General features: G+C 45.3%; 2 protein-coding genes across 2 annotated transcripts in view; both read left to right on the forward strand.

Annotated features, from left to right (window-relative positions):
* Window positions 1-1,257: 1,257 nt before the first annotated feature.
* Window positions 1,258-13,602, forward strand: part of LOC306929876 (RNA polymerase-associated protein LEO1-like) — a gene marked incomplete at both ends in the record, with an annotated part of 209,764 nt that continues 197,419 nt past the window's right edge. Inside the window, 2 exons of the mRNA XM_079510607.1 lie at window positions 1,258-1,318; window positions 5,967-7,267. Coding sequence (XP_079366733.1) covers window positions 1,258-1,318; window positions 5,967-7,267 — 1,362 coding nt within the window. The remainder of the gene's footprint in view (window positions 1,319-5,966; window positions 7,268-13,602) is intronic.
* The window catches only part of LOC306929146 (plexin-A2-like), a 104,805-nt gene continuing 104,284 nt past the window's right edge, over window positions 13,082-13,602 (forward strand). The window contains exon 1 of the mRNA XM_079509566.1: window positions 13,082-13,217. The gene's annotated coding sequence lies outside the window, so the exon portion shown is untranslated. The remainder of the gene's footprint in view (window positions 13,218-13,602) is intronic.

Consider the following 13,602-nt stretch of genomic DNA (forward strand, 5'->3'; position numbering starts at 1 on the left):
ACGTACAATATCACGGCTACAAAGCACAGGCGGAAACGGCACTTCCACATACTCCACAGATGTCACAGCCTAGATGACTGAGCCACCAGAACTACGCATATAGTTGTGCGCACAAAATTGTTGGCCTGGAGTTTAGAGGATTGTATTAATATAGGATTTAACTTGCCTAGTTCATAATAAGCTCTTGGGAATTTTATGTGTGCATAAAAGTCACACCTGTGTGAAGTGAGGGGCGCTCTTATAATCATACATCATCTCATTCTGGCCAATCACAATTTGCGTCCTCACTTTTGTCTTCAATGTTTGTGTTTACACAATGTTTAAAGCCCAAACCACACCAGACAAAACGTTTTTTAAGGTAAACCACACCAACTCATTGAGTTGCAATGAGTTGCATTGAGTTGCATTGGTGTGGTCTAACTTAAAAACCGTTTTGTCCCAAAGATGACGTCATGTTGATGATGTGCTTGCCCAGCGATGGTTATCTGAGATTATTCAGCAAATTCAGCAAAAAGAAAATATTCACATATTATGTGAAAATGATTTCTTGTACACCCAGTGGTTCCTGAGATTAGCCGTGTAGAACGGTGTAGATCCAGACACGCATACAGATACACAGATACCCTCATCTAGATGGCTCGGCCCATAGAAGCTACACCATAATAGAAATATAAACATTCAGACTGGACAATTTAGGCATTTAGCAGACGCTCTTAATCCAGAGTGATTTACAGTAAGCAAGAACAACACATTACGGTAATACATCAAATACATAGAAATAGTCATCAAAGATGATAAGAAAGCTAAGAACCTAACATCTGTCTAACAGTAGAATAGCTGTACAATGAAACTATGAATATACACTAGAGTGCTATATGTCTAATTGTCTATTGTCTACACAATATATCTAAATTACAGTTTAGCCTTTGCATATGCCTGTAAGGTGTCGAGGCTAGTGCTATGGCAAGTGCTATTGGCTAAAATGGAGTGGACAGTCACAGAGGAGTCTGGACAGAGGAGTCAGAGGTGGACAGAGGAGTCTGAAGAGGTGAGCTTTCAGGACAGGCGCACTGAGGCGCTCTCCCTGGCCTATACAGCTCATGAAGCCACAGGAATCAAATGTGTACAGTGGGCAGGTCACCAGAGCCATTTGGCTCATGAATGCTTCCTGCTCCCTAGGATACTTTGAAATGCTGACTTGGCTGATTGGTTTCTGTCCACCTGTTCACCATGGGAATGACCTCTAGGAACAGGTAGATGACGCAGCAGGACCGGTCATGGCTTGAACCCAGCGTGGAGATGCTGTGCTGCATGCATGGTAGAGGCATGATGAGATGAAAGGAGAGATGAGATGGTTACGGAATGTGACTTGCAGTTACAAATAATGCAGAAGTGGACACAGAAAGCAAAGATGGATCTAAAATGTCTCGGTAGCATAGTTTCTGGTTACAATCGAGTCATTTCTGTGATTTAGTTTCTGCAATTTGGAATTATGTACGTAGCTGAACATTTATTTTTTACATATTTTATTTAGATTTTTAAAATACAAGTGAAATACAGTCAAATACAAGACACAACACAACAGTACAAGACATCAAAGACAGAAAAGTAAACTTAAAAAAGTAAACTTAACACTACATACTAATCTACTGTATATATCTAGAGTTGATAGAGCAGTTCTGAATACTAGAAAGGCCCCACACCTCATCTGAAATCGGAACGCCCAGCTCCTCAGTCCGTAGCTGAACATTTTTATAAAAGGTGTTGTATGTAAACATGAAAAAATGAAGTAAATAAATTACTTTTACTGAATGCAATGTGAAAACTCACGGCTACTCAGTCTGAATGCCATGTTAACCATACATCATTTTAATTTCAACCTATAAAGTGCACAGTAGATTCATAGTGTTGCTTTAGTCATACCACAGGCATCATTACACTATTGTAATTGTAAAGTGTTGTGGTGGGTGTTTTCTTTTTTCTTTCTTGTGGCCAGCTCGTCCGAACCTTTACGACTTTGAATTACATCATTGCAGGCAGTGGCGATAAACGGGAGGACATTGATGCAATAACTCTGACCATTCATAAACACTTAACACAGACTGCCTCTGCTGTTTTATGATACCAACCCCTCTAGATCTTTGTGTTTTTTTTATGCTAGCCACAAAATGTCAGCAAATGCCAGCTGTTGGAAATGCATGACTGATGGGTGAGCTGTGTGTTTCACACAGCCCGATCACACACAATTGTCTCTCCCTCTCCATTTCCCCGTCTCTCAAAGGGTCATGGCACCCTGGAAATATTTTCAGAGCCAATTGAGGGTAATAACACGAAGATAAACATTGTGCTTCCATCTGAGAGGGTAATGAGAACTTAATGTCACACTGTTGTCAGCAAAGCTGAGGTCATCTCACTTTAAAGTCAATCAGTTCAAACTCAGTCAGAGTGGGGACTTAGTTAACTTAATTCTTTCATCACAATGTGATGATCATACAGCATGGGTCCCATGTGGATTTCGGATTTCATGTCACCAGTCTGTGATGTCAGTCATGACTCATGTACATACAGTATTTATCACTAAATATTTCAAATACAAAACATGATTATGTGAAAACAATCAGTGTGTGGCATCTCAGGATGGGAAAGTGGGGAACCATCCAATAGTCCATAGTCGAACCTCAGATTCAAGAGGAGCAATGTGGATTCAAGAGGAGCAATGTGGATTCAAGAGGAGCAATGTGGATTCAAGAGGAGCAATGTGGATTCAAGAGGAGCAATGTGGATTCAAGAGGAGCAATGTGGATTCAAGAGGAGCAATGTGGATTCAAGAGGAGCAATGTGGATTCAAGAGGAGCAGTGTGGATTCAAGAGGAGCAATGTGGATTCAAGAGGAGCAATGTGGATTCAAGAGGAGCGATGTGGATTCAAGAGGAGCAATGTGGATTCAAGAGGAGCAATGTGGATTCAAGAGGAGCGATGTGGATTCAAGAGGAGCAATGTGGATTCAAGAGGAGCAATGTGGATTCAAGAGGAGCAATGTGGATTCAAGAGGAGCAATGTGGATTCAAGAGGAGCGATGTGGATTCAAGAGGAGCAATGTGGATTCCGTCCTGGCCATGGAACAACTGACCAGATCTATACTCTTGCAGGGATCCTGGAGAAGGCCTGGGAGTATGCATATCCAGTCTACATGTGTTTCGTGGAATTGGAGAAGGCATATGATGGGGTCCCCCGGGAGGTTCTGTGGGAGAGCTGCGGGAGTATGGGGTGAGGCCGTGTTGAGGGCATCCAATCTCTGTACACCCAAAGCGAGAGATGTGTCCGTGTGCTCGGGAGTAAGTCGGATTTGTTTCTGGTGGCGGAGAGGGTAGCTCTCCGCCTCCCTCTCTCCCGCCTCCGCCTCCGCCTCCCTCTCTCCCGCCTCCCGCCTCCGCCTCCGCCTCCCTCTCTCCCGCTCTCCGCTCTCCCTTAGCTCGGTGAGCTAAGGGATGCTTCTCTGCTCTTTGCAGATGATGTGGTCCTGATGGCACCATCGGTCCAAGACCTTCAGCTCTCACTGGACCGGTTCGCAGTCGAGTGTAGGCTGGGATGAGGATCGGCATCTCAAAATCTGAGGCCATGGTTCTCAGCAGGAAACTGATTGGATTGTGCAGTCCAAGTAGGGACATTACCCCAGGTGAAGGAGTTTAAGCATCTCTGGGTCTTGTTCTGGGTCTCAACAGTAAAGCGTCGCAAACTGGCCTGGTATGGTCATGTCACAAGGCATACCCCGCTGTCAAAGACCATCCTACAGGGGACAGTGGAGGGGAAGCGGAGAAGAGGCAGGCAGAGAAAGTCCTGGATGGACAACATCAAGGAATGGACTGGCTGCAGCTTCCAGACCCTGCTACACACAGCTGAAGACCGAGAGCGCTGGAGATCCCCGACTGCCCAAGCATCCACCATGACACCCCTACGGCCCCCTAGGCCATGGGATGAGTAAGGGTCTTGTTCACGAGTGAGCGGAGGACGGAGAAGGAGATCAGCCCGGGAAATCGGAGTGGCAGGGGCGGTATTGCAGTCACTGTACCGCACTGTTGTGACGAAAAGGGAGCTGAGCCAGAAGGCAAATCTCTCTGTTTACCGAGCAATCTTCGTTCCTACTCTCACCTATGGTCATAAAGTGTGGGTCATGACCGAAAGAATAAGGTTGCGAATACAAGCGGCCGAAATGAGTTCTCAGACGGGTGGCTGGCATTTCCCTTAGAGATAGGGTGAGAAGTTCAGTCACACGAGAGGCTCGTAGTAGAGTAGCTGCTTCTTCGCCTGGAAAGGAGCCAGTTTAGGTGGTTCGGGCATCTGGTTTGCTAATGTTACTAATGTTGCTCTGGAGAAGGAAGTCTGGAGCTCTCTGGTGTAGCTGTTGCCCCTGCGACCAGACTACGGATAGGTGGTTGAAGATGGATGGATGGATGGAATCAGTGTATGCACTTCCTTATCCTACTGGCAGTGTGCACTGGTCCAGTGGTTTGCGATTAGACTTGGACAAATAAATGCACACAGACCCACTTTTCTAGACATCTTGCCTCCTACAGAGCCACAGCGTTAAAACAAACTTATAGCATTTAATTATGAACAACACAGAAATCATTTAACAAAACAATGAATACTCTATGTAGCAGGTGCGTTATATTTCCTACAGGCTAAACAAAAGTTAATTTGGCCTTTAGTGTGAGAATAAATGTAATATATTTCTGTTGAACACTGCTGACATAAAATATGAGCATTAAAACAAGTGATAACCTTTTCCATCCCCTCTCTATAATTTATTTCCTACGATTTTGCAACCCATTTTTTCACCCAGTGTCAATTATCTAATTTAATCATGGGCACTACACTTCCTCTGCCAACCTGGGGGGGCAGCGGACTGACCATCCTTCCTTCTATGCATGAGGAGTCCAAGCTGCTTCTTTTCACCTGACAGGGGGGAGTTTCCCCGGCCGGACGTAGCGCGTGGAAGGAACACGTTATTTCCGACCAGTTCCTTTCCCCTCCATCAGGCACCCCGGCTGGCCAGGGGGAGGTAGTTTAGAGACCAGGATTACTGCATGTTTTTTGTGAGGGTACCTACCCTAGGGGACACGGGGAGAACATGCAAACTCCACACAGAAAGACCCTTTCGCCAACCCTGCCTTGGGTATGGGCACTAATGACACGGAGGAGGGAACACGCCACCAACGCCCACAGCGCCCCCTATGGCAATACCAACTCGGACGGTGTGCCTGTTGACGCATGAGGCTGTCGGCACTCACCTAGTCGCCTGGTAGCTCGCCTGGTCATGCCTCAAGGCCTGCATGGTTTTCGTGTAAACATTCTTTATTCAGTTGAGACTTGAGTGAAACAAAACAAGTGCCCTCCCCTGGTGGGTGTCAGTGTGCTTATTATCTCCGCCAGGATGGATTGGATGTTTTTGCTCCAGTCCATCACATCTCTCTTTTCCTCTCTCTCTGCCTCGCTCTCTGCCTCTCTCTCTCCCTTGCTGATCATTCTCTGTTCAGACGTCACACATAACAGAAGCCGTTGCCTAACGGCGGTGATTTGCGCTGACGTCAGTGCTATGACATCATAGCACATCATCTGCCTTTGCAATCAGATTAGGTATGGCCCCTATCAGTTGTGGGAGGATTTTACTGCCGAAGTAGTGACAAGCCAACCAGATTTGTCTGGAACCAGGCTATACCAACCAGGGCCAAGTATGCAAATATGGGGCGGGACATTGGGAAAAAAATCTAATCTTGGGCACTAGACTAATATCCACACAGTGATATTAGTATCACTACACACAATGACATCAAGCATGTCCATATTTGGACATAATCCACTAGGGCTGTGATGTCAGGAACTGGAGAGACATGGCAGACATGGACAAATTGGGAGCAATGTGCGGTTACGATCATGAACAACGTGAGTCCGGCCCTTGCACTCAGAGCAGGAGAGTGACCATTCAGACAGAAGTATGCACAGTGAGCCGGTAACTCCCCAGACAGGGCCAGGCACCCCCTACTCTGACGAAGAAGGTTCCAGCAGCGAGAGCCAATCTGATGATGAGAGGTGGGGAGGAAGTACCAAGAAGTCAGAGGATGAGGACAACTCATCGGACAATGAGAGTCCAAGGAACAGGACATTAGAGTCTCCAAAAGGCAGTGATAGTGATGTTGGAGGCAGGAAAAGTAGGAAGGCAGCGGTAGATGACCTATTTGGAGAACTCTCTTCAGACAGTGATGCTGAGAAGCCTTCCACTCCAGGACAGCCCCTGGATGATGCAACGAATGGCATGGAGGCGGAACAGCCTGACAAGGAGCAGTTCGTCCCTGAGCCCCGTATCATTGAGCTGGAGATACCCAAAGTCAGCACTGACCTCGGATCTGACATCTACTTTTCCACTTTGCCTAGTTCCCTGTTTGTGCAGCCCAAGCCCTTTGATTCTCAGTACTATGAGGCTGAGTTTGAGGATGAGCTAGATGAAGATGGACAGGCCAAGCTCAAACTGAAGGTGGAGAATACCATTCGCTGGAGAGCAAAGAGAGATGAGCAGGGGAATGAGACACGCGAGAGCAACGCACGCATTGTCAAATGGTCTGATGGCAGCATGTCACTCCACCTTGGAAATGAGGTGTTTGATGTCTGCAAAGTTTCACCGCAGGGCACACATAACCATCTGTTCATCAGACACGGTACCTTTCTGCAGGGACTTGCTGTGTTCAAAACCAAACTGACATTCAAGCCACACTCCACAGACAACGCCACCCACAGGAAGTTGTCTCTTGCTGACCGTTACTCCAAAGCGCAGAAGATCAGGATGCTTCCCCCGGGACGGGACCCCGAGTCCCAGCGCCATGAGATGATAAAGAAAGAGGATGAGCGCCTGCGCGCCTCCCTCCGCAGGGAGTCCCAGCAGAGGAGGATGAGGATGAAGCAGCACCATAGAGGGCTGAGCAGCAGCTACCTGGAGCCTGACCGCTATGACGAGGAGGACGACGGAGAGCAGGCCATCAGCCTCGCCGCCATCAAGAGCAAATACAAAGGAGAAGGCCTTAGGGCGGAGCGAGCGAGGATCTACTCGTCCGACAGCGATGAAGGCTCTGATGACGACAAGGCCCAGAGGCTGATGAAGGCCAAGACATTTGACGAGGAGGAGGAGGGCAAGAGAAAAGCTGGGGGTGATGGTGGGGCGGCGACTAAGAGGGCAAAGAAATCTGTCATCAGCGATGACGAAGAGGAAGATGAAGTGGATGATTAATAATTCCATATTTCTTATGCTGTCACAGCCTCAGCACTCATCTGAGAGGCATAGAGAAAGAGAGAGGGTGGGGAGAGAAAGCCTATTTCAACCATGCAATAACCTGTCCAATGTTGGATTCTGGAACTTTACCTGCTGCACAATATTTCGTTTTTTGGCTTGCCTACTTTGTGAAGTTGAAGTCGTGGCAGGCGTGAGGGCGAGCAGATTCTGCCCATATATGGTCATATACCCAACGTCAGCCCAAATCAACATTGTTCTGTTTTACGTGACATGCCTATACAGTATATGGCGATCCCCATCAGCACTAATCGCCGTTCCTAGGCCACAGCTTCTGTTGTGTGCAGTGGTTGAAGAAACTCACATGTTGTACTTAAGTATAAGTAGCCTACCAATACTACAATGTAGAAATACTAAATAAAAGTCTGGTATTCAAAATGATGTACTTGAATAAAAGTACAAGTATTCATGTTAAAAAGTACTGAAAGTAAAAGTACTCTTTGCAGAATGTCCCATTTCACATGTTTCCAAATGTATAAAAAGCCTTTGAAAATAGCAGCTCTACAAGCTCACGAGTCGACTTGTGAGCCTATACAGTATATACTGTATAGGTCTGAAGTGGTTAATGTATGTTTGTATTAATATTTGATATAAGTACTGCGATCGGCTGGGTATGTATGTATGTCGGTGTACTCCACCGGCCAATAAGGGATCGGCTGGGTAGGTATGTATGTCGGTGTACTCCACCGGCCAATAGGGGGCCACCATTCTTGGTGACGTAACTAATGTACTGTACGTTTCAAGGTTGTGTATATAAAGGGTGTAAAAATACGCCATGTGGCCTACTTGTGCGCAAGAACGCGCAAGTACTGCGAGTGTGTGTGCGTGCGTGTGTGCGTGCGTGTGTGCGCGCGCGCCCAGACAGACAGACAGCACAGAGCTCTAGGACTCGGAGCAGCAGTCGTACCCAGACAGACAGCAGAGAGCTCTATAGGGACTCTGAGAAGCAGTCGTACCCAGACAGCAGCAGAGAGCTTTACGACTGAGAGCAGCAGTCGTACCAGCAATGGTGAGCACACCATTTTAGTTTTTGAGTGGTGCAACCACTCCCTTACGGAGCGTGTGTGGCTGGGTGGGTGGCTGGGTGTCTGGGTATGAGCACGAAAACAGCATGGTTGTTTTTCACCACCGGGCGGCACGCCGGAACCGGCCCGGCTCCCTGGGAGTGTTCCTGGGGGTCTGGAACTCCATTCACCACTCAGTAGAAAGTATACAATTGGAAATATTCCAGTACAGTAGGAGTACCTCAAAATTCTACTACTTCTACTCTAACCAACCCTAAACACATTCACAACTGTGAGTTGCCAATTGAGAGTATAGGGTACAGGTTAGTGGCACCTCAAAGATGACTTTTCAACAACTGGAAGAATGTCACAGTCGTCGTCCCCCTATACAGCTACAGTATCGAACCAATTATAAGTCCATTGGAAACAACCTTTTGATTAGACGCCCACTCCTAAAGTGTTAGCTCTACCGTTGCTAAGGTGCACCCGTCTACATGTTTTCTACCAGAGACAATCCTGCATTTGAAAGAGATGTAAACATTTGCACAGGCAATAATTAATGACATTTATCTTGCAGTCTATACACGTAATGTACAAGTGAACAGACTACAGATAATTGTTTTCCACTACTAGATTCCTTTTGATGAATGTCTCATTATAATCTGAAGATGATGGATGTGAATTGAATAAAGGCATGGCCTGTGTATTTGTCTGCTTTGAGAGAATGAAAGTAGTGTGGTCCTCTCAATCCTCTTTGCACAGCGAGGTGTGCCGCTTTGGAGTGAAAGGTTTTAATGGGCTTTAGTTGTTATTTTCTCTGTTATGACAGCTTGATTGGGCTCACAGTCTGCGTTCATTGCCGTGCCGTTTGAATGCATCTCTTTTTGCGTCTTTTGTGTTGTTATGGTAATTTCTATGCTGTTGATTGCATCTTGCTGGCTGCTCCATTTGGGCCATGTCTGTGAAAGGTGCGAAGCATAATAATCATAAATGAACACATCAGAGCAATGCCTGATCAATAAAGATAAAATAAGGTAAGATGAGATGAGATAGCATGAGATGAGATGAGATAAGATAAACCTTTGATCCAGAGGACAATTAATTCATGTGTCATTAACCGCAGTAAGAATGAAACACAGGAATGGTAGGTAAGAGTACAAGTCAAGAACCAAACCAGAGATCGATGAACTAGAAAAGTTCTAGAAAAATCTCATTATAATTACAATTTATATTTTATGAATCTTAACGCATCAAAGCTCATCTTTCTAAAGCCTAATTCATGCTTCATGTGGACTGCTCAGTGCCACTCTGACCACGGCATGACATTTGTGGAGACATGAGTGCGGCCCACAACGCCAAGACTGCACAGACTGCAAGAAGCATGAACCAGGCTTAAGGTTTTCCATTCCTGAGATGTGACTGATTACAGTATGTTCTTGTGACCTCGACCTTGACCGCTGACCATTGCTGACCATTCCTCCAGGTTTCAAGAAAATCCGGCCATCTGTTCATTCATCCAGTTATTTTACAAACATACAACCAGACAGACAAACAAATGGTGCAAAAATGTTACGCCAGTCCAACTCCATTGACATACGTACCGTAACGTTATTTTTCTTTCAATCAGTAGGTAGCACAAAAGGTAATTTTTCTTTCAATCAGTAGAATGATGATAACCAACCTTTTAAACTCTGACTGACCCTTCTATGTATATTTCTGTACATCATGACCACAGCTGGAGCTCTGGGCTCAACCATGTGATCCAGGTCACTGCACCATTTCCATAGCTGTCATCCATGTACAAGTATTAACATTCACCACTTGAACCCCAGCATGCCTATTCTCGGGAGAATCTTCACCAAAAATAGCAGCTCTACAAGCTCACACTGTGACACATTGTGAGCTTGAAGAGTGGATATTTTAGGCAAAGACAGACGGAAGAAAGCGGCCAAAGTACAGTTCAAGTCCATGCAGTTCAAGAGGGTTTAAGTGGTTAATAGTGTGGTGCTGCTATCACTTTGTGTAAACTCACACCTTACGACATACAACAAGCTGCTTCACTAAATTAATAGGGATCTTTTTCATAAAGAGTAATTTGCTGCCTTTGTGGTCAGAACTTGCTGACAATAGAGCTACAGAAATGCAGAACATTTGACAATTTACACTGACAAGTTGAGTGTTTGCAGTTTAACCCAGGACAAGGGCGAGTGCTCAACGTGATTTTATTGCCAGTGGGCAATGAAAATCACTGCAAGGTCCACGTTACTTCCTCTTTGGATTGCTTGCCTTAGTGTAAGAAACACAAGTCATGCAACATGCTTGCCAGCTGATAGACTGAACCTTTTCCATTCAACTCTTTTGAATTTGATGCAGATCGAGCAGCCTGCAGTTCAGGGATTTTTTGAATCCCTATTTATACTTCAAATCAATATGCCTATCGACAAGCACACAATGTTGTGAGCTTATTAATAGATCAGCTATTTTTTTAACGTTTTGATTTATTTTATTTTTATTTTCATCTTTTTCTTTTTAAATGTCAACAATTATGATGGCATGCACCAAATAGGGATGCCTGGTTGACAAGTTAATTGAAAAATGTAGCTGTTGTAACTGTAAGTGGACCTCTTATTGCCACCCACCATGTTGAAATTAATTTGTCCTCAAACAGCAATAGTCTAATAGTGGGCACTCTGCCACCATATTCTGTAAAGGTAAACTGTCTTAAGTGTCTTTGGGTGCTTTTATTTCTGAAGCCCCTTGCCTTGTATGATTGTGCAGAGCATACCAATCTATGATCTGTGTGACGCTGCCTGCTGTACCTGCATGCACGTATATCTCTCAGAATCCCATGGCTATATGCATTTCTGTGTGTAATTGGGGCTCATGACCATATCACCTCAGGTACCGACGGGGAGTATAGTTACCATCTGGTCAACACAGGGGGACTGCTGGCCACCCAGAGCAACTCGGACCCAACAGGTCGTCCGTCTGACATCTCCAACTCATCTCCAACCCACCAAACGGTGGATAATGAGGGGCAGACAGCTGGCCTGTGGACCCCGTGTGGTCACATGCTCCCCCCAGGAAAACTGTCAAAAACGCCAACCAAGCTTTTAACCCAGCGCAAGCAGTTCTAGGGTAGTAAATAAACTTTGACTGGCCCATGTCCAAATATGCATTTTAAAGCGTTATTTTAAAAGCTACTTAGGCCTTACTTAACTTTTTTTCTTATAATTTTTATCTTGCGATTTTGTAACCCATTTTTTCACCCAGTGTCAATTATCTAATGTAATCCTGGGAGCTACACTTCCTCTGCCAACCTGGGGGGGCAGCAGACTGACCTCATGCTTCCTTCTATGCATGAGGAGTCCAAGCTGTTTCTTTTCACCTGACAGGGGAGAGTTTCCCCGGCCGGGCGTAGCGCGTGGAAGGAACACGTTATTCCGACCAGTTCCTTTCCCCTCCATTAGGCGCCCCGGCTGGCCAGGAGGAGGTAGTTTAGAGACCAGGATTACTGCATGTTTTTGTGAGGGTACCTATACCCTAGGGGACACGGGGAGAATATGCAAACTCCACACAGAAAGGCCCTTTCGCCTTACTTAGTAGTCTTGCTATATGGAATTTATTTTACGCATCTACCGGCCTATTGGAGTTCATTTGTCTACAGTGGTTTTCAACCCATTTCAAATCAAGGCCCATTATTTAATTGGCATTTGAGCCACGCCACGGACCACCGTTTGATGAAAACGCCAATCTGGGAGTCAATTTGGTTAATACAAATAATAAAAAAATAAATAATAAATAATAATAAAAAGAAATTATAAATAAATAAACAAATAAACAAACAAAAAAGAAATAATAAATGAATGATAAAATAAATACATAAACAAAATACATTTTAATTGAGAGATTAGCTCTCATCTGCACTGCAAAAATATTCAAAAAAGATCTGTGCCATTGCAATAAGTTACCTACAGATGTCAGTGTTTCTGTTTCTAAGGGGAATCGTAGACATTCTGGTCATGATTCTGCTGTGCAGTGTATGTGCGTGCATGCATGCATGCCATGGCATGATGGGTACTGGGTAGGCTACTCTGCAAAACTCTCTGGTGCATATAAGTATTCCTGAAATGTGTGTTTCAGTGTTAGCTGGTAGCCTAAGTACTGTATGTGACCTGATTGATTTTGGCCATATAATTGAGCAGCGAGCACTATGGCTTTAGACAAAATGACAATGCTAGTTTAAATTGTGTCTATAATTCCATTCAAAAATACCCATTACTTGAAACATGGAAACACAAAACAATTATGCGTGTACAGTGTTGCTTGCTGACTTCGATCCACGTAGGCTATTCATCTGTCCAACAAAAATAGCCTAAATCAAATGGATTTCAATGCGCTCGTGCCAAAGGATGACGCGAAGAGGCTGGGTCTATAACCGCACACTGTACGTGAGATGCAAGTGAACTGCTGAGTGACTTCATGTATGTACCACCGGCACTCGCCGAGTAGCCTACTACAGTCGTAGACGGGAGACTAGGAGCCTGTTGGCAATGCATTGGTGATGACAGAAAAATGATCGACCCTCAGCCAGCTGCCAGAGTCACTTAGGGAAGTCCACATTTGAGCCAAAAAGAAGAGACTGTCTACTGGACCACTGCCACTGCCCCATTCCATTCATGTGCGTAAAGCTGCGACTCGTCTGCTTCTATCCTGGCATCTCACACACGCCGCTCAGCTGATCGCACCCTTTTATCTGGAGTCAGACGCGGGACACATCATTTCCAAGGGAGACAACAGGATCTGCGCTTGCCCAGCAGCTGCAGCATCCCTTGAACTCACTAGATCGCGAATGAGTCTTCTCTTATTTCAAGGTGAGTTAGTCTATTTTTAACGTTGGAACTGAAGACCACGGTCCTTGCCTGCTTGCCAATGCAAAACGGTAAAAGTTGTATAAAGGACTTTGCGCGCTACGGGCATACAGAGGGCAACGTGTGCGACGTGCGTTCGGTAGCAGTGCATCTGTGCATGTATATTAGTAGCTACCTACCACTACCAGTGGAGCACTTTTTCCTGTATTGCAGTTACAGTCAGAGTAATGGAAATATATTTGTTATTTCTCAACCAATGAATAATTAATCGGCGTTGGTTTATTGTTGTGTGGCTTTGGCTAGGGGGACAGCAATCAACTGATTGTGCACTGCCATGCAATAGAGGGCGTTTAATTAGCTTGAATGTCAGCAGGACTATCTCCTAGAC

Source organism: Electrona antarctica, assembly GCF_951216825.1.
Source record: "Electrona antarctica genome assembly, chromosome: 9".
NCBI classification, from domain to species: Eukaryota; Metazoa; Chordata; class Actinopteri; order Myctophiformes; family Myctophidae; genus Electrona; species Electrona antarctica.